This window comes from Carcharhinus amblyrhynchos, unplaced genomic scaffold, assembly GCF_965287045.1.
Source record: "Carcharhinus amblyrhynchos unplaced genomic scaffold, sCarAmb.v2.hapA scaffold_586, whole genome shotgun sequence".
Classification (NCBI taxonomy): domain Eukaryota; kingdom Metazoa; phylum Chordata; class Chondrichthyes; order Carcharhiniformes; family Carcharhinidae; genus Carcharhinus; species Carcharhinus amblyrhynchos.
In genome coordinates this window covers 66159-88600 of record NW_027650326.1, presented here as the reverse complement: position 1 = coordinate 88600, position 22442 = coordinate 66159, and the positions used below count along the sequence as shown (strand labels likewise).

General features: G+C 44.8%; 1 protein-coding gene across 1 annotated transcript in view; it reads right to left on the bottom strand.

Annotated features, from left to right (window-relative positions):
• LOC145339648 (NACHT, LRR and PYD domains-containing protein 3-like) overlaps positions 1-22442 on the bottom strand; it is a 59156-nt gene that overhangs the window by 5709 nt on the left and 31005 nt on the right. The window contains exons 8-11 of the mRNA XM_080184163.1: positions 20575-20592; positions 17680-17758; positions 11047-11054; positions 8545-8715 (exon numbers count right to left, since the gene is read on the bottom strand). Coding sequence (XP_080040289.1) covers positions 8545-8715; positions 11047-11054; positions 17680-17758; positions 20575-20592 — 276 coding nt within the window. The remainder of the gene's footprint in view (positions 1-8544; positions 8716-11046; positions 11055-17679; positions 17759-20574; positions 20593-22442) is intronic.

The window sequence follows — 22442 nt, the reverse complement described above, 5'->3', positions numbered from 1 at the left end:
GGCTGTGATTTTCCCAGAAGCTCTGAATTCCCAACATGGGGATTGGAAATGGGTGGTGTGTCCGTGTGGGCAGGATAGGCAGAGTTATGAAGGTGATATTGTCAGAGGCGGACAGTTAACGGCTGGCAGGCATCTCTGGAACAGTGAGGGAGCTCTGCTTACTGAATGAGAGAAAGCAAAGCAAGGGTTGTTTCCCAATGACTAATTCCTCCTTGAAGGGGCTCCTCCCGGCTGCTCAGGTTCGGAGGGAGGTCAAGAACAAAGAACAACAGCACGGGAAACAGGCCCTTCGGCCCAACGAGCCCGTGCCGCCATCTTAACAATGTATTTTTCCTACATCTCCCTTGACCCGTGTCTATGCTTATGGTGTCCCTATTGGAAACCAGATTCAGGGGAGAATAATTTAGGAACAATTTGTCCCTGTTCCCTCAGGATGGGAGGAGGTTATTCCATCATTACAAGCCAGTCTGGATGGAGATTGTTGGGAAGTGAGCAGGTTTCAGACACGTGGTTATAGTATGGAAAAGGATCAATGTCATAAGAACATAAGAAATAGGAGCAGGAGTAGGCCATCTAGCCCTTCGAGCCTGCCCCGCCATTCAACAAGATCATGGCTGATCTGTCGTGGCTCAGTTCCACTTTCCCGCCCTCTCCCCATAACCCTTAATCCCCTCGCTTATCAGAAACCTATCAACCCGCGTCTTAAATATATTTAGCGAGGCAGCCTCCACCACTTCAACGGGCAGAGAATTCCAGAGATTCACCACCCTTTGAGTGAAGAAGTTGCTCCTCAACTATGTTCTAAACTGCACCGCCCCCCCCCCCCCCCCCCGCCCCCCGCCACCCCCCATCTTGAGGCTGTGCCCTCTAGTCCTACTGTCCTTTGAGCGGGAAGAACCTCTCCACCTGTATCCTATCCATCCCATTCATCATCTTATACGTCTCAATGAGATCTTCCCTCATTCTTCTAAACTCTAACGAGTACAAGCCTAGTTTATTCAGCCTCTCCTCATAGCTCAACCCCCTCAACTCCAGTATCAGCCTAGTAAACCTCCTCTGCACTCCCTCCAAGGCCAAAATATCCTTGCACAGGTGCGGTGACCAAAACTGCACACGGTACTCCAGCTGCGGCCTCACCAGTGCCCTGTACAGTTGCAGCAAGACCTCCCTACTTTTATATTCAATCCCCCTCGCTATAAAGGCCAGCATCCCATTCGCCTTCCTGACCACCTGCTGCACCTGTAGACTCGGTATTTGCGACTCATGCACAAGGACCCCCAGGTCCCTCTGCACCGTAGCATGCTGCAGCTTTTCGCCCTGTAAGTAGTAGTCCTTCCTACCAAAGTGGATAACCTCACACTTGCCAACATTTTATTCCATCTGCCAGATCCTCACCCACTTGCTCAGCCTATCTAGGCCCCTCTGCAGACTTTCCACACCCTCCGCACAATTTGCTGTTCCACTTATCTTTGTGTCCTCAGCAAATTTCAACACCTTACACTCAGTTCCCTCCTCCAGATCATCTATATAGATGGTAAATAGCTGAGGCCCCAACACTGATCCCTGGGGAACTCCACTAGTCACCAACCGCCAATCCGAATAGCACCCATTGACCCCCACTCTCTGCCTCCTATTTGACAGCCAATCCCCTATCCACGCTAACACCCTACCCCCAACTCCATGCCCACAACCTTCTGTAACAACCTCTTGTGCGGCACCTTATCAAACGCCTTCTGAAAATCAAGAAACACCACATCCACCGGTTCCCCTCTATCCACCGCACTAGACACATCCTCATAGAATTCCAATAAATTCGTCAGACACGACTTCCCCTTAACGAAACCGTGCTGCGTCTGCTCTATCAAACAATTCTTCTCAAGATGCCTCGCTATTTTCTCCTTGATTACGGATTCAAGCATTTTACCTACAACAGACGTTAAACTAACCGGCCTATAATTCCCTGCCTTTTGCCTGCTACCCTTTTTAAACAGCGGCGTAACATTAGCCGTTTTCCAATCATCCGGCACTTCCCCGGAATCCAGCGAGGTTTGGAAAATAATCTCAAAGGCATCCACTATCACCTCCGCCATTTCCTTCAGAACCCTTGGATTCATTCCATCCGGTCGTGGGGACTTGTCCACCATCAGTCCCTCTAGTCTGTCGAGCACTGCCTCTCTATTAACAATGATCTCATTCAGGCCCTCCACTCCTACTATCTTTCCATCGTTAACACCCAGCAAACTATTCACATCCTCTTCCGTGAAGACCGAAGCAAAAAACTTATTCAAGGCCTCAGTCATTTCCTCATCTCCCACCACTAAATCCCCCCTCTCATCCTCTAAGGGTCCAACATTCACCCTAGCCAGCCTCCTTTTTATATATTTATAAAAACTCTTACTATCCTTTTTTATATTTAGTGCTAGCCTAGATTCATAGTTTATCCTTCCTTTCTTTGTCAACTTCTTTGTCATTCTTTGTTGATGTTTAAACCTCTCCCAATCCTCTTCTCGCCCACTACTCTTAGCCACTCTAAACGCATCAGCTTTTAATTTAATACTCTCCTTTATCTCCTTCGTTATCCACGGCTGATTATCTTTCCTCCCACGAACCTTCTTTACCATCGGAATAAATTTCTGCTAAGCACCAAGAAAGATCTCCTTAAAGATCCCCCACTGTTCCTCAGCAGACCTACCTTCCAATCTGCTCCCCCAATCAACATTCGCCAATTCCTCTCTCATCTTATCAGACTCCCCTCTGTTCAAACAAAGGACACAGGTCTGGGATCCTACTTTCTCCTCCTCCAACTGCATCAGAAACTCCACCTTACAATGATCACTCTTCCCAAGAGGATCCTTCACCACAAAGTCCCTAATTCTACCTGCCTCATTACATAGCATAAGAAATAGGAGCAGGAGTAGGCCATCTAGCCCTTCGAGCCTGCCCCACCATTCAATAAGATCATGGCTGATCTGTCGTGGCTCAGTTCCACATTCCCGCCCTCTCCCCATAACCCTTAATCCCCTCTCTTATCAAAAACCCATCAACCCGCGTCTTAAAAATATTTAGCAAGGTAGCCTCCACCACTTCAACGGGCAGAGAATTCCAGAGATTCACCACCCTTTGAGTGAAGAAGTTCCTCCTCAACTCCGTTCTAAACCGCACCCCCCCCCCCCTTTATCTTGAGGCTGTGCCCCCTAGTCCTACTGTCCTTTCTGAGCGGGAAGAGTCTCTCCACCTCTATCCTATCCATCCCATTCATCATAACACCAGATCTAAGACAGCACGCTCCCTCGTCAGCTCCAACACACACTGTTCAAGGAAACTATCCCGTCAGCATTCCAAGAACTCATCCTCAAGCCCACCATGACCAACATGGGTCGACCAATCAATATGTAGATTGAAATCCCCCATAATTATCGCTGTACCATTCCTGCACGCAGCATTTATTTGTGCGTTTATAGCCCGCCCTACCTCCAGGTCATTATTTGGGGGCCTATAGACAACACCCACCAGCGTCTTCCTCCCCTTGCTGTTCCTAATCTCCACCCACAACAATTCCACATTCTGCTCTTTGGCACCTATATCTTCCCTTACTACCACCCTGATACTATCCTTAATCAGCGAGCTACTGCACCGTCTATCCTTCCTAAACACTTGATACCCCTGGACACTCAGCTCCCAGTCCCTGTCACCCTGCAACCACGTCTCTGTAATGGCCACCAGATCATATCCATTGTGCTGACCTGCGCCACCAGCTCATTCACTTTGTTCCGAATGCTTCATGCATTCAGATAAAGTGTCACATGTCCCGATGTGTTCTGACACGGTGAGTGCAGCACAGCCTGATATGTGAATAAGGATGAGAGTGAAATTGTAGAAAGAACATCTCCACCCAGACACTGGCAATGCAAAGGCAGCAGCATTGACTGTCAGAGACATGTCCGTTAGGCTGGTACCAGCACAGGCTTGAGCAGGGTTCACCAACATATTCACTGGGCAAACACATGGCAATGTTTTTCTCACTCAAGGGGCCAATGAGTAAATTTCAGAATGATCAAGTTTGGCACAGCAGAAATTTCAATTAAAAACTAAACTGAGATATGAAAAGAAACAACTTGCTGAGCACAATAATGAGGAATAAATAAAGATGATGATTAGAGTTTAATCCTCATCAATCACAAATTGTTTCTCTCCCACATTTGCTGCAGATTGGCTCAAAAACCAAAAAGAAACGGCCTGTGATTGGAGGATCAACTCCATGCAGATTCTTCCATTCAAACTGAACTGTGTGACTGAGATTCTGGAAACTCGCTCCGGTGGTCCACACTGAGGGGCTTCGAGGGTCACATTCACCCCTTGGTCCACACGTTGGACAGCCCTGGGCTAGAGCATGTGTTTGATGAGTGAGGAACAATTTGTGTGTTTGGAAAGACAACAAACATCATCAAGAAATGAGTGAAGAAGAGTGGAGACATCCAGGTCTTGCCCTCCTTACACCAATGGAAGATGAAGTGCTGGATCAGGAAGGCCTGGGGGCAGAGTGGGTAATTACTGCTGGTGAGATGGGTTGAGTGGGTGGCCTAATGAATGGGCACAGGAGAGAGTCTGGTGAGGACAAAACATAGAGCTTGTGTATCCATCACTGGTCACAGAGAGCAGTCTGAAGGACGTATTGGGATAAGAACAAAATAACTGGGAGCAGCAGAAGGCCATTCAGCCCCTTGAGCGTATTCCATCACAGCTGATCAAACTGTAGTTTCAACTCTTTTCCCTGTCTCTCCCCCGTAACCCTTGATTCACTTTTCAATCCAAAATCATTCTTAACTCAGCTTTGAATACATTCAATGACTCTGCCACCACTGGTCTCCAGGAAAGAGAATTCCACTGACCAACGACCATCAAAAAAATAAATTTCTCCTCATCTCAGTCTTAAGGGACTGACAATTACATTTTAAAATCTATCCCCTTGTTCTGGACAAGAAGAAACATCCTCTCAGCAACCACCCTGTCTCATCCCCTCAATGCGATCACCTTTTAATCTTCTGAACTTTCATAGATATTCCTCCAATCTGCTCATATTTTCTTCATAAAATAAACCTCTCCATCCCAGGAATCAGCCGAGTGAACTTTTTTCTGAACTGGTTCTAATACAATTCTATCCTTTTTTAAGTAAAGAGCTCAGCACTATACACATTACTCTAGTCGTGTTCTAATCAAAGTCATGTAAAACTGCAGCAAAACCTTCTTACTCTTACCCTCCATTCCTATTGCAATAAGAACATTAAGAAACAGGAGCAGGAGTCATCCATTCTGTCCTTCAAACCCACTCCATCATTCAATGTGACCATGGCTGATCCTCTGCTTCAACACCATTTCCAACATTATCCCTGCATTCCTTGATTCACCAGCATTCTAATGGAAAACAAATACCCCTCATCTCAGCCTAAATAACTGCCCCTTATTCTCAGACTGTGTCCCAGGTTTCAGACCCTCCAGCAAGGGGAAAACATCCTTTCTGCATCTGGCCTATTGAACTCCGTCAAGTAGTGTAGGTTTGAATGAGTTCAGCTATCATTCTTCTAAAGGCCTGAGAATAAAGTGATTTTGTTCTTCAAAGAACATAGAAAAACTACAGCACAAACAGGCCCTTCGGCCCACAAGTTGCACCAATGATATCCCTACCTACTAGGCTTACCTATAACCTTCAATTCCATTAAGTTCCACGTACTCATCCAGAAGTCTCTTAAAAGACCCTATCGAATTTGCCTCCACCACCACCGATGACAGCTGATTCCACTCACTCACCGCCCTCTGAGTAAAAAAACTTACCCCTGATATCTCCTCTGTACCTGCTCCCCAGCACCTTAAACCTGTGTCCTCTCATAGCACCATTCCAGCCCTTGGAAAAAGCCTCAGAATCCAACCGATCTATATCTCTCAACATCTTATACACTTCCATCAGGTCACCTCTCAACTTTCGTCTCAATAGGACAACATAGGATAACATTCAGAGGACAACCCATCTGTCCCTGGACCTATTTTAGTGTACCTTTTTTTCATGCCAAGTACATCTTTGCTTTGTCAGAGGACCAAAACTGTCCACAATACTCCAGGTTGGTCTCAGCAAGGCTGCATATAATTATAGGGAGACATCTTTTTCCTCAACTCAAATCATCTTAGAATAACGACTAACATTATATTTGTTATCTTAACTACTCTCATCTTAGCTTTCAGTGCCTCATGAACAAGATATCAAAGTATCTTTGGAGTTGTCTTAATGTCTGTTTATCCTACAAAATTAGATGACCTCACATTTTTCCACCTTGTTGTCCAGCTGGTAAACTTTTGGCTGCTCCCTGAGCCTCTCCACAGCTGCTTGAAACATCTTTGCATCCTCCTCACAATTCAGGTTTCCATATGATTTCTATTATTCACAAATTTGGAAATATTATATTTGATCCCCACATCCATATCATTGATAATAGATTCTGAATAACTGAGATCCAAACACTGATCCGTGTGGTATTCCACTAGTTAGAGGCTGTCAACTCCAGAGTAACCCAAGGCTGGAATTGAACCCGGGCCCATGGCTGTGATACAACAATGCTAACCACTGTGTTACCATGCCAGTCTTTCATAAATCCATGTTGGCCCTGTCTAATCCTGCCATTAATTTCAAAGTGTTCTGTTTTCACTTCCTTTATTATAGGATCTTCCATACTATCAATGTCAGACTAATAGATCTGCAGTTGCCCGGTTTCCCGTAACCCCACGTATTTACGCTGTTAAACTCCCTAACCTACACATCTTGGACATTAACGGGCAATTTAACATGGCCGATCCACCTAACCTGCACATTTTTCAGACTGCGGGAGGTAACTACAGCAGCCAGAGGAAACCTACACAGACACGGGGAGAACATGAAAACTCCACAGACAGTCCCCAAGGCTGGAATGAATCTGGGTCCCTGACGCTGTGAGGCAACAGTGCCAACTCTGGTGCCTCATATTCACTTAATCTAATACAATCCTTGAATTAGTAACAGTTGGAACACTTCTGCTGCTGTTTTTCAAATGAAAGGAACGTATTTTTGTTGGAAACGCCACAAATTTGCACATCATGTGTAACACAGCTTGTTTCGTGATTGGCACTGGAACCTGCTTCTCCAAGAAATTGCTTGAATACATTCTGTGAACTAATCTATTCAACTTTTGACAATCTCAGCAATTTGTACAGTAAATGGAAGAACCCATAGGAACATTAACCTACAGAGGGATCTGTGTGTACAAGTCTACAGATCCCTGAAAGGGGCAACACAGGTGGATGACGTGGTCAAGAAGGCAGATAGCACGCTTGTCTTCATTCACCACAGCATCAAGTATAAAAGTTGGCAAGTTATGTTACAACTCCATGAAACTTCAATCGACCACATTTGAGTATTGCTTGCAGTTCTGTTCGCCACATTACCAGAAGGATGTGGATGCCTTGGAGAGGATGAAAGAAGGTTTGCCAGAACGTTGCCTGGTCAAGGAGGGTTAAGTTATGAGAAGAGTTTGTATAAACATGGACTGTTTTCACTACAAAAGGGCGACTGAGAGGTGACCTGATAGAGGTATACACAATTATGAGAGGAAATGACATGGTGGATAGTCAGAGACTTTTTCCCCAGTGTGGAATGGTCAACTACAAGAAGGCACAGGATGAAGATGTGAGGGGCAAAGTTTAGAGAGATGTGTGGGATAAGTTTTCACACAGAGTGGTGAATGCCTTGAATGCACTGCTCATAGAGGTGGTGGAAGCAGGAACATTACCAATGTTCAAGGTGTATCTTAATAGACACATGAACAAGAGACGAACAGAGGAATAGAAACCGCATATGGACAGGAAGTACTGGATTAGGAGTCAGGCTTGGTGGGCCGAAGGGCTTGTTAATGTGTCGTGTTCTTCTTTGTATATGAAGGTTAAAATCACCCGTGATTATTGCAGTACGTTTTTACAAGGCCCCATTATTTTTCCTGTGTACTGTGTCAGAGATTCTGAATATTGTTAGGGGTGATTAAATGATTCCCACAAGTGATCTTTTAACTTTGCTAATTCTTATCTCTACCCAAACTGATTTTGCATCTCGATCATTGGAACTAAGTTCACCTCTCGCTACCGTACTGTCATCTGTTACTAACAACGAGACTCCACCACCATGTCCTGTCCTCCATTTACTGTCATCTATTCACTCTCCCCACTTTCACAAATCAATGGATGCTGTCCGGGGAGAGCTGTGCACATCTGAGGAGGAGGAGAGAACCTCAGAGGGTGTACCATAACATTATTCCCCGACACCCTCATCATAAGGATCTGTGGGACTGACATCCCATTGCTCAGGGATCAGAGAGAGAAGCAACAGGAGTCAGAGGAAAAGCAATTTTCCTTATTCATAACTGACGCCAATAGTAATGGGCAGTGTTTTTTATACAAATACCAGTGGTGAAAGTATATTGTTGAATATTCAGTTATTATAAACACAATCTCTCTCAGTCTGCTACTTACGACAGTTCCTGTATTTTACAGTTCGGATTCTTCACAGCCACAGACAGCCAGTTCACTCCTGAATCTCCCAGTTTAGTGTAACCCAGATGCAGATATACCAGTGAGCGATTTGTCTCGAGAGCAGAGGCCAGGTCCTTGGCACAAGAATCGGTGAGAACATTATCTTCCAGACTGGAGATCAGAGAGAAAAGTAACAGGAATCAGGGTAAATCCAGTGTTTTTAAGAATAAAATCATTAACAATAATAATGTACAGTGTGGGACATTCAAGAAAAAACAACCTCAGTTCATGCACAAGGCAAAATTATATTGATATTGTAAATCTGAAATATGAATAAATATGTTGGAAACTCTCAACAGGTCAGACAATATCTGTGAAGAAACAGATTTAGTTTCAGTTCAATTAGATAAAATTAGAACTCGGAAATAGCAGTGAATTAAATTGTTTTAAGTGACAGGGAGCTGGGGATGGGCGGGTGACAAGGAAATAACAAACTGGAAGTGCCGGAGTGATTAAATGACAAAAAGGATGATGGTGAAAGGGAAGAGCACAGGATTCCCATGTCCTTACCCTGAGTCATGATGTGGGTATGCCGGCGTTGGACTGGTGTAAACACAGTAAAAAGTCTGACAACACCAGGTTTTAGTCCAACCTATTTATTTGATAATATACTCGCAAGCTTTCGGGTTAGCCCCTTCGTCAGGTGAATGGAGAGTTCTGGCCTCAGACAGAGCATATGCTAACCCAAAAGCTTGCGAGTATATTATCAAATAAATAGGTTGGACTAAAACCTGGTGTTGTCAGACTTTTTACTGTGCTTACCCTGAGTCACAGGGAGGGACATGGGATGGTCAGTGGCTCAGGAATGGAGTGTGTGGTGGGGTTGAAGATGATGAGAGAGAAACCTTTTTCACACTGCCAGTGGTTCGGGTCTGGAATTACAACCAGGAAGTGTGGTGGATGTAGGCTGCATCGAAGCAGTCAAAAAGGAATTAGATGATGATTTGAATAGAAACAATGAGCGAGGATACGAGAAAAAGGCTGGAGAATGACACAAATTCCTAATGCTAATTTGGTGAGCTGGTACAGACAGGATGGACCAGATGTAAGGCTTGTTTTCATGTATTCCAGACAGATGTAAGGCTTGTTTTCATGTGTCCCAGACAGATAAGACAGCAGCTGTCCCTGCTGTTGTACACAAGTTTATGATAGTCCCAGCTAATTGTGTTCAGAAGTGTAGCTGACCCAGCTCGTATCTATGTTTGCGTCTTTAATATTCTGCCCAACATAGTAGAGCTTGCATGCCTTCGTATATATTTGTTATGTATTGTTTGTGTGTTATGTACTGAGATATTATATGCTATACAACCTATGAACATAAAATTGTTATACTGGCCCCGTTAATTTGTTTGCTGTTAACTTGTTGTGCCGGCTTGTATGTTAGCTAATGGCTAATCACACCACAGATGTGGGACAATTGCAGCCTTGGGATCACCGTGAAGAAACAACAAGGCAGCCATGTTCCTATGATGGAGGACAAGCCACAGCCTGAGAACCTGCTGAGAATAAGAAGATACGTACATGCTTCCGGGGGGGGGGGGGGTTTTAAAAAATATGTGCTATTAATGTGTGTGCGGAGAGAAGCCTGGGGAACTGCTGTTAGGTACCAGGTTTATCTCCCAAAAGCTTTTGAAAAACTGCTATACTTTGACTCACAACTGGTCTCAGAAGTATCTTTTACCTACAACAGTCAATGTTAAACTTACAGGCTGATATGTGAATAAGGATGAAAGAGAAATTGTGGAAAGAACATCTCCACTCAGACACTGGCAATGTCCAAACAGCAGCATCAATCTTCAGGAACATGTCAGCCTCTCTGTGAAGGGTTCCGGTCAGTCAGAGATGACTGCTGCACTGCCCACACTGAGTGACCATCCTGGTGGGCCCATGATGGGCAGTCTGGCAGCACCATAGGCTGGTGTGTGTCTTTGATGGGTGAGTAACAATGGAAATTTATGTGCTTGTAGAAGAGGGCACACAGCGTCAGAGAAGGAGCCAAGAGTGACAGTGTCTGGATTGGGTCATCCTTTTGCCAATGGAAGATGAAGTGCTGGAGCTGGGAGACCTGGAGGCTGGGTGGGCAATCGATGGTGAGATGGGTTGTGGATCCAGAGAGAGTGAGTGAGTGAGTGATGGGCACAGGAGAGGCTCTGCTGCTGAGTCCAAAACCTGGTGCTTGTGTGTCCTCCATTGGTCAGATGGAGCTCTGGGTTAGGAACAGTCTCCAGGACATGTTGGAATGTGCATTACCCTCTAACAATCTTCACTCTCTCACAAATCAACAGCTGTGGTGAGGGGAGATGGGTGTGCAGCTCTGAAGATGAGGAGTCATCAGAGGATGGACTGTCATATTATTCCCCATAACATTCGCCAGAGCAGATACTGTCTCACACGATTAGCAAAGGGGTTACAATCTGACAGCACAGGACAGCACACACAAACCCGAGCAGCTGATGGAGGCAGCAATAGCTGAGTTCACTCACACTCTTGAGGGGAGAGGGCAGAGCCAGGTTGTGGAAGGTGAAATGTGACTGGAGTCTTTAACAATGCAGCAGATACTGGAGCTGCAGTGTAAGGTATTTTAACATCCGGTGGAGTTTCCAAAGGCTGCGTGTATCCATACACAAAGGATGGAGGAGTCAATCCAGGCCAGCAGTGTTACCATGTCTCAGGTATGAGCACAAATAACATCCTCCACAGAGAGATTGGTGACCTTCATGGAGAGTCACATCCAGCCTATCACCCACAGCAAATACACATGAGCTGCATGTTCTCACCACCTCCAGGAGCTCTGTGGAACACGGGCTGTGGGAGGGGTGGGAAAATGTGCCTGGAGTCACTGTCAGGACTTCCCAGCTGAGCAGGGAGGGTCCAGTTTGCCCTGAATGGATAGAGGAGTGGCTGCCTGCAGCATTTGGGAGCTCCTCTCAGGATGCCCCTGGGTGTGGGCAGTGGGTCCTCTCCTGCTCCGACTGTGACACAAACACCTCACGAAGCTATGATCATGGAGACAACTCCAGCATTTGTGCAGAGGATTCAGAGTCGGCCGGATTCTTCCAGGACTCAGGAAATCCGAGGACAAAGGCCACGGTCATCGAAATTCCCAGAGCAGAGAGGTAAAGATGCTGCCTGTAGCTCAGTGGAAAGTGTAGGGATGGGGGTGGTTGTCATGGTGAGGTTGCTGCCTTGGGTTTCACAGGGTTATACTTTGTTGTTACTGGTCACTTTGTATCTTCAGTAAATTCAGAGATGGAACACCACTAAATAAATCCTTCACCATATTACTGGGTCTTTAACAGTTCACTGGGAATGTGAGATGGGAAATACAGTACTGAATGAGGTCAATACAATTCCAATGCCTTTGTTTCATGTAGTGATGGCTCCAGGGAAATTATAAAACATTCACACAAACAGTAACAGTGCTGGAGATGGTGGAAGATTTATTACACTGAATGGCTGTGTGAGTTAAGGTTCATGGAAAACATGTCTGTATTACTGAATCTCCATCCTCCCTGACACATATCCCATGTCCCTGGCCTGTGGTCCATGGGGTTCCTCATCATGAAGCATCTGGTCAACATTGTATTGCATCACACTTTGTTCAAAGCTTCTCCACTCTAACTCCAGGTTGTATAGAACACAGAACAACACCAGGGCATTGAGACCCTCGCTGGGTATATTGAAGGGTTCCATCAGATCTATCTTTAGAAACCCTCCGGCCTGCTCAATGGTCACTCCAGTTGCACTGTCGCACTCTAGTTGCACTGTTGTGTTTCTCCTCTGTAACTGAGTTTGGATTATACTCAGGCACAATTACTCAATCCTTCAGTGGGTCGAGCTGGTCTTCATTTTCTCATGGGATGGTGGTGTCATGGGGAATTCCAACACTCGTAGCCCATTCCCAATTACCCTTGAGAAGGGGGTGGTGAGCCATCTTCTTAAATTCTGCAGCCACCTGGTACAATGCCATTCGGAAAGGACATCCAGGATTATGATGCCACAGTAGTGATGCCAACGCATTACTTTCCAAGTCAGAATGTTGTGTGGTTTAGAAGGGAACCTGAAGCTGGTTGGTGTTCTAGTCTTCTGATATCCTTGCCCGTCTAGGTGATAATTAGTACATATTTGAAACAATTTGTCTCAGGAAATTTGGTGAGTTGCTACAGTCCACCTTGTATGTGGTACACACTGCTGGCAGTGTGTGTCAGTGATGGAGAGAGTCAATGTTTAATTTGGTGGATGGCCTGCTGATCCATTCAGCTCCTCTGCCACGGATGAGCTTCTTGAATATTTCTGAAGCTGCACTCATTCCAGTAAGATGAGCAGATTCCATCACACTGCTGACTTGTGCCTTGTTGACGGAGAACAAGCATTTGGGAGACAGGAGGCGAGTTGCTCATCTCTGAATTCCCAGACTGTGATCGACCCTTGGAGCCACAGTGTTTACAGTTCAGTGTCTGTTCAATGGTCCCAGTGCAGCCCCCACCACCCAGATGTTGATAGTCGAGGATTCTGCAATGGTGCTGCCATTCAACATAAACGGAATATGGTTAGATTACATTCTGTTTGAGATCGTCCTTGCCTGGCACACAACATCCTGCATGTGAAGCTTTACTTGCTGTTTATCAGGTTAAGCCTGAATGTTCTTTAGACGCTAGCTCTGTTGAAGAATCATCCAGATTCGAAGCGTTAGCTGCTCTCTCTCCACAGAAGCTGTCGAACACGCTGAGCCTTTCCAGCATTTTCTGTTTTGTTCAGGTCTCGCTGTTTGTTGATATAGGTTGCTTCAGTCTCTGAGGAATTGTGAACAGTACTGAGCATTGTACAAAGAACAAAGAACAAAAACAGCCTGGGAAACAGGCCCTTCAGCCCAACGAGCCCGTGCCGCCATTTTAATATTACCAGCGCCCCCCTCCACCCACAACCCTTATCTATGATTATGGCAATCCACATTGAGGGAAACGAACTTAGGGACAATTTATTACTTCCGATCAGCCTAATAGCACATCTTTGGGGTGTGGGAGGAAACCGGAGCACCCAGAGAAAACCCACACAAGCACGGGGAGAATGCGCAAACTCCCACAGACACCGGCCCAAATCCATGTGTCTGCACAGCAAACAGTGATAGTCACTGAGCTGTCGTCTTGCCCAGCATCTGGTCCAGTTTAAGCACACACTAATGACATGAAGCACTAGGCCAATCTCCAACATTCAAGAGCAGCCCCAAGTACGACCCATTGCGTGTATGCCCCTCGTTGGACAAGGTGGACCGACTTAAAACCTGTGAATTAAAAGAGAAAAAACATTATCATCCCATATCCCTTTCCATTACCAGGGTCGTCCCACTGTTTATGAACTTTATTTAAAACAATCTCCTATATCCTCCCATCTCCAACCCACTCATGTGCCTAAGTTACTCTTAAACAACTCCAGCATGCCTGCCTCCACCACCTTACTTGACAGAGCATTCCATACCCCCACTACCCTCTGTGTGAAAAACCTCCCTCTAATATCTGTGTTATATCTCTCCCCCCTCACCTTAAGCCCGTGGCCCCTCGTACTGTGTGTCGCTAACATAGGAAATAGCTTACCTCTGTTTACTCTAGCTATACCCTTTATAATCTTATATACCTCGATTAGATCCCCCCTCAGTCACCGTCTTTCAAGGGAAAACAGCCCCAATTTGCTCAATCTTGCCTCATAACCCAGTCCTTCCATACCAGGCAACATCCTGGTAAACCTCCTCTACACTCTCTCCAGAGTCTCCACATCCTTCCGGTAGTAAGGCGACCAGAACTGGATGCAGTACTCCAAATGCGGCCTAACCAACATTCTATACAACTGCAACATTAGACTCCAGCTCTTATATTCTATACCCCTTCCTATAAAGGCTAACATACCATACGCTTTCTTCACAACCTTCTCCACTTGTACTGCCACCTTCAAAGACTTGTGCAGTTGCACCCCCAGGTCTCGCTGCGTTTCTATACTCCTTATGGGCTTTCCCTTTATCATACAACTCCCCCCTACATTATTCTGGCCAAAATGCATCACCTCACATTTATCCAGATTAAACTCCATTTGCCATATATCTGCCCAATATACCAGCCTATCGATATCCCGTTGTGTTAGTGAGCATCCTCATTCTGTATAATGGAAGGAAGGACATTGATAAAGCAGTTGAAGGTGGTTGGGCTTCGGACATCACCCTGAGGAACTCCTTCAGTGATGATCATGAGGCACTGGAAGAATTCCACATTTTCTAATGATCAAGAGCAGGCTGATGGAGCAGTAAATCACCAGAATGGATTTGCCCTGCTTTGTTCCACATTGTCTGGTAGATCCAGTGTTGTAACTGTACTGGAACAGCTTGGCTAGAGGAATGGCTAGTTATGGAGCACAGTTTTTCAGTACCATTGCTGGGGTACTGCCAGGCTGACAGATTTTGCAGTACGCAGCACCTTCAGTCATTTCTTTACCTCACATGCAGTGAATCAAATTGATATCTGTAATGCTGGGACCTCAGGAGGAGGCTGAGGTTAATCATTCTACTCATCACTTCTGGCTGAAGATGGCTGCTAATGTTTCAGCCTCATCGTTTGTACTGATGGTCTGGGTTCCCTCATCAGTAACGATGGGATTCTTGTGGCTTGTTTATAGAAATCATAAAATTCCAAGAATGCAGGAGGCCATTTGGCCCATTGAGTCTACACCATTTTTTTGAAAGAATATCTTACCCAGGCCCTGTCTCTCAAACTCCACATATATGGCCCACTGATTCCCCTAACCTACACACCCTGAGAGTGCTAGAGACAACTTAGCATAGCCAATCATCAAACCTGCACATCTTTGGACTGTGGAAAGAAACCGGAGCACCCGGAGGAAACCCACACAGACAAGGGGAGAAGGTACAAACTCCACATGTACAGTCACCCAAAGCTGGAATTGAACCATGGTCCCTGGTGCTGTGAGGCAGCAGTGCTGACCACTGTGTCCCCTAATGCTAGTGGCATGTCCGACATTTGTTCCATGTCTAACACTATTTATGAGTGGATATGGCAGACTGCAGGTCTCTGATCTGATTCAGAGCTCGATCTATCATATGTTGCCTCCACTCTCCGGGCTGCACGTGGCCATGTGCTGGAGCTTCACCAGGTTCACATCTCGTTTTTAGTTACACCCAAGTCTAATTTGTTAATATATGTAAAGACAATTAGCCACAGTAACACTGTACTGATTGCTGGGAAAAGCCACTGTAAGCTTCCTCTAACTGAAAGAATAAAGTTCGCCCACTCCTGTCTGTCTCACAGATAACTTCATATCCATGCTGCCATAGTCTGTTTTATTTCATGGTCTTTAATTTTACTGCCAAGCTGGTTATTTGTCTATTAACAGTGGACAGTGTATCTAACAAATATTGATAGCTATGGTACTTGTAGTATCATTATGTGTTATTAAACACACTGCCCATTATTAATAGGGATATAATTCTGACTATTCTGTACTGTGATTATTACCATTGGCAGCTGAGCTGAGCCTTCAGCTCATTAATTCATGAGTACATAAGATACAGAAGCAGAATTAGGCCATTCAGCCCATCGGATCCGCTCCGCCATTCGATCATGGCTGATATGCTCCTCATCCCCATTTTCCTGCCATCTCCCCATAACCCTTCAACCCATTACCGATTAAAAATCTGTCTAAATCCTTTGTAAATTTACTCATTGTCCCAGCATCCACCGCACTTTGGGGTAGTGAATTCCACAGATTCAGAAGCCTTTGGGAGTAGTTTCCCCTCAACTCTGTTTTAAATTTGCTGCTCCTTATCCAAAGATGAGGACTTCTCATCCTAGAATGTCCCACCAGTGGAAGCTACTTTATCCGTACCTTTTATCAGCTTCTATATTTCAATTTGATCTCCCCTCATTCTTCTAAATCCCAGAGAGTATAAGACTAAACTGTTCAATCTCTCTTCAGACGACAAACCCTCTGGAATCAATCTAGTGAACCTCCTCTGAACTGCCTCCTATTCCACTACGTCCTTCCTCAAATACGGGGCCTAAAACTGTGCACAACACTCCAGATGCGGCCTCACCTTGTATAGTTGCAACAATACTTTCTTACTTTTATATTCTATAAATGCCAACATTCCATTCATTTTCTTTATCACCTGCTGTAGCTACATGCTAGTTTCCTGGGACTCATGAACGAGGACAACTATATTCCTCTGCACCGGAGCACCCTGAAGTCTCTCACCATTTAGATAATAAGTTGCCTTGCCATTTTTCCAACCAAAATGCATGACCTCACACTCATCCATGTTAAAGTCCATCTGCCACATTTTGTCCACTCTCCTAACTTATCTATATCCATTCTTATTTCTGCATTGCAACTTACTGTCCTGCCTCCTGGGGTGTAAGAGTTCCTGGGCTGTAAACTCTGGGAATCCCTTCCTAATCCTCTCCACCTCGATCTCTGCCTTAACTTTTAAAATGATCCTTCAGCTCTGTTTAACACACATTTGAGTGTGGATCCCTCAGGATAGAACTCATCAGATTCCAATGTCATTTGTTAACTGCCTCACTGATATACAGCAGTTTTATACTTTTAATCAAACTGAGAAGCTTACAGACTTAAACATCTACAATCGGAATGACAAATTAACTCGTTTGAACATGTGACCTCCCATCTATGGAATTTCTACGAGCATGTAATTGTCTTGTTTATCTTTTTTATTCTGATGAATGTTTTGAGAATAATTATAAATGAACATTTAAAGCTTTCACTCCTGGATCTCGCTGTTTATTGTAATTCAGGTTCAGACACATCACTGACTGGTTTGTACTGACTGTGGAGGTGAGAATATCTGTAGCTGTTACGCTCTGACCTGGAGATCAGAGAGGGAAAGATTACAGGAACCAGAGTAAATCCGTGGTGTTTAACAATAACACTAATACTGACAGGAATGATGTGTAGTGATTAGTAATGGCACTATTACTGACACTGAATAATTTGCAGTGTCAAACATCCAATTATTATAAACAATCTCACAAAGTTTGGCACTTATCTCAGTGCCTGTATTTTACAGTCTGGATTCCTCAGAGCCGCAGACAGAACCTTCACTCCTGAATCTACCATGTTATTGTGATCCAGGCTAAACACAAAGTGAGAAATACATTAAAATCAGCCGAATTTTCACCAGGAAAAGAACCTGGGCCTATTTTTATATCAGAAACTTAGCACCAGTGGGGAACGGATTCAAGTTACGATACTACACCTTAACCAATTGTCATTTCAGCTGAATGGAAAAGAAAAGTCATCTGTGGAAAATGATGAAAAAAATTGCTCTCACTGGTTTGCCTACTGGTGAAAATCACCTTTACATCTCTCAAAATATATATTTTTGTTCAATTGTTCTTGGATTTGGGTGTCACTGGTTAAACCAGCATTTGTTGCCCACTGCTAATGGCTCCTAGGGGATGTGAGTGTAATCAGAGATGGGTAATGAATGCCAGTCTAGCCAGCAATGTCCACACCCTGTGAACAAGTAATTTTTAAACATATCCCTCATTCTGGTCTCATTTCCTGATCATCAGAATTACTTTCCTGACGTGAGGGCTCGGGTAGTGCACTAGAAAGCTTTAGATTGGCTAGGAGGGAGTTGAAGAGTGAGCTAAGAAGGGCTAAAAGAGGACATGAGAAGACTTTGGCTGATAGGGTTAAGGAGAATCCTAAGGCGTCCTATAGGTATGTCAAGAACAGAAGGTTGGTTAGGGCAAGATTAGGGCCAGTTATAGACAGCAGAGGGAAGTTATGTGTGGAACCGGAGGAGATTGGAGAGGCATTGAACCAATATTTCTCTTCGGTGTTCACGCAGGGGGGACATGGATATAGCTGAGGAGGACACTGGGTTGCAGGGGAGTAGAATTGACAGTATTACAGTTGATAAGGAGGATGTGCTGGGCATTCTGGAGGGTCTGAAAATAGATAAGTCCCCTGGTCCGGATGGGATTTACCCCAGGATTCTCTGGGAGGCAAGAGAAGTGATTGCAGAACCTCTGGCTCTGATCTTCAGGTCGTCGTTGGCCTCTGGTATAGTACTGGAAGATTGGAGGTTAGCGAATGTTGTCCCATTGTTGAAGAAGGGGAACAGAGACTTCCCCAGGAATTATAGACCGGTGAGTCTCACTTCTGTTGTGGGCAAGGTTTTAGAAAAAATTATTAGGGATAGGATTTATAGTTATTTGGAGAATAATAAATTGATTGGAGATAGTCAGCATGGTTTTGTGGCGGGTAGGTCGTGCCTTACTAACCTTATTGAGTTTTTTGAGAAAGTGACCAAAGAGGTGGATGGGGGTAAGGCAGTGGACGTGGTGTATATGGATTTTAGTAAGGCGTTTGATAAGGTTCACCATGGTAGGCTTCTGCAGAAAATGCAGATGTATGGGATTGGGGGTGATCTAGGGAATTGGATCAGGAATTGGCTAGCGGGTAGGAGACAGAGGGTGGTGGTTGATGGTAAATATTCATCATGGAGTTCGGTTACGAGTGGTGTGCCTCAGGGATCTGTTTTGGGGCCACTGCTGTTTGTAATTTTTATTAATGATCTGGATGAGGGTATAGTTGGGTGGATTAGTAAATTTGCTGATGACACCAAAGTCGGAGGTGTGGTAGATAGTGAGGAAGGGTGTCATAGTTTGCAGGAAGACTTAGACAGGTTGCAGAGGTGGCGGATGGAGTTTAATGCGGAGAAGTGTGAGGTAATTCACTTTGGTAGGAATAACAGATGTGTTGAGTATAGGGCTAACGGGATGACTTTGAATAGTGTGGATGAGCAGAGGGATCTAGGTGTACGTGTACACAGATCCCTGAAAGTTGGGAATCAAGTAGATAAGGTTGTTAAGAAGGCATATGGTGTCTTGGCGTTTATTGGTAGGGGGATTGAATTTAGGAGTCGCAGCGTCATGTTGCAACTGTACACAACTCTGGTGCGGCCGCACTTGGAGTACTGTGTGCAGTTCTGGTCCCCACATTACAGGAAGGATGTGGAGGCTTTGGAGAGGGTGCAGAGGTGGTTTACCAGGATGTTGCCTGGTATGGAGGGGAGGTCCTATGAGGAGAGGCTGAGGGATTTGGGGTTGTTTTCGCTGGAAAGAAGGCGGCTAAGAGGGGATCTTATTGAAACATATAAGATGATTAGAGGTTTAGACAAGGTGGATAGTGATAGCCTTTTTCCTCTGATGGAGAAATCTAGCACGAGGGGGCATGGCTTTAAATTAAGGGGGGGTAGTTATAGGACGGATGTCAGGGGTAGGTTCTTTACCCAGAGGGTGGTGAGGGATTGGAATGCCCTGCCTGCTGCAGTTGTAAATGCGCCTAGTTTGGGGGCGCTTAAGAGATCCATGGATAGGTTTATGGATGAAAAGGGATTGGTTTAGGTTAGTGGGTCATTGTTTTTTAACTGGTCGGCGCAACATCGTGGGCCGAAGGGCCTGTTCTGCGCTGTAATGTTCTATGTTCTATGAATCTCTCTGACCCTGCCAAATTTCCAGAAATTCAAATCATTTCTATTGTTACATAAATCCAGGATTTTATGAGAATTGTACAATTTACTGACAGTTACATGATAAAGCTGTGATTCCCTGTACTACTTAACTCTTGACATTAGATTAATCTGTATATCTCAGGGTGAGTTAAATTGTGAAGCTGTGCTAACTTTTGCTGGAAGATACATCCCCTGGATTTTACACAATAAGGAAAGATTATTCTCCCATTGGAAAGCTGAAATATTTCTGCTTGAACAGTTGATGGGGGAAGGACTGTCTCCCACTTTATTCCACATTAAACAGGCTCCACACTTACTGCAGGTACGGCTAGTGTTCTATTTCCGGGAGTTCCCTCTTCCCAGTAGATCCTCACACAGGAAACGGATTATCCGAAAATCCTGTTTCATATCACTGACAGTTTGACTGGAGATTTTCCAGCAGCAAGTTTCCTCATTCGGGAAATTCTGGATTCCTCAGCTCAGATCTAAGCTCTGCAGTCCTGCCACATTGAGCTGTGAATGGTGGTGCACGATGAAACAGAGAAGGAGGAGGCTTCACAAACATCCCATCCTCATGACAGAGACTATCACATCAGTGCAAAAGATATGGCTCAAATATTTGTAACTAACTTCAGTGGTTGAACCATCCAGAGGTCCCCATCATCACAGATATGCCTTCAGCTAATACAATTTGCTCCAAATGGTGTCAAGAAATAGCTGACGGCACAGAATACTGCAAACATCATCGGTCTTGTCAATATTCCAGTAATTATACTGAAGATTACTGCTCCAGAACTTGCTCTGTTCCTAGCCAAGCTGTTCCAATAGAGCTACAACACTGACATTTACCCAAAATAGTAGGAAATTTCCCAGGTATGACCATACACAAAAAAGGAGAGAAGAAATCCAATCTGTCCATTTACCACCCCATCAGTCTACTCTCCATCATCAGCACAGTATGGAAGGCTTCACTGAGATTATCAAATGGCATTGAATTGGCAATGACCTGCTCACTGGCTCTGAGCTTGTGCTTACTCAGGGTCACTCAGTCCTTTACCTCATTACAGCCTTGATGCAAACATGGACAACACAGCTGAACTCAGGATGTGAGATGAGAGTGACTGTCCTTGACGTCAAGGCAGAATATGACCACATGTAGCAAAAAGGAGCCAGTGAAAAACTGAAATCAATGGAAATAAGAGAAAAACCTTTCTGCTAATTGGAGCAACACCAGCACAAAGGAAGATAGTTGTGGTTGTTGGACCATCTACAAGATGCAGTGCAGCAACTCACCATGGCTCATTATACAGCACCGTCCAGTCTTGTGATGATTTTTATCCCTGGAAGGACAAGGGCAGCAGATGAATGGAAACATCTCCACCTGGTTGTTCCCTTCCAAGATACACACCATCCTGACTTAAAAATATATCATTGTTCCTTCACAGTGACTTGATCAAAATCCTGGGATTCTCTTTCTCACAGCACTGTGGTTGCACCTAAACCATAGGAGTCCCTAAATACACTGCCAGAGATGTAATTGTGAACATAGTTGCTTTCCAAGCAGTTGATACAGGTTTAATTCCCAGATATCTCAGTTTGTTGGAGTGGATGAAGAGAGGGCCAGAAGGCAGTAACCCACAATCGAAAAGACTGGGTCAATCCAATTTAGTCAAGTCTGCGGTTCCAGACTGGAACAGTAGTGTTAAACTTAGCTGAGGATCGGACGGTCAACTGATCATTCAGCTACTCTGAGCCGGCCCGTGCTGAGTTCAAAAGGAAAATGGTAAATCTAATATCAACACAGGAAAAGTAAATTCATTGGTTGGTTAAAAAAAAAATGCTGTTTGTGACTGGCTTTATATTGCTGCGAATGGGAGGAAGCAACAGAAAGGGTCAGTGACGGTTCTGCTGTTGATGTTGTGTACACGGATATTCAAAAATCATCTGATGCAGTGACACAACAGACTTGTGGCATAAGCTCATTAAATAAATGGGAAAGTCGCAATGTGGATACAAAATTGGATGAATAAAGAGTAATGGATATTTTCCAGGCTGGAGGATGTCTGTAGTGGAGAACCCTAGCGGTCAGTATTGGGATCCTTGCTTTTCCCTGATATATATCAATGATCTCGGTGTTTACAGTCTTGAGGACAATTTCAAAGTTTGTTGATCACAGAAATCTTTGAAGCATCAGAAACTGAGAGGAGGGGAGCTTGGGACTGAGAAACAGACCATGGTGGAGCATGCAGATAGGAGGCAGATTAAGTTCAATGCAGAGACGTGTGAGGTGAGA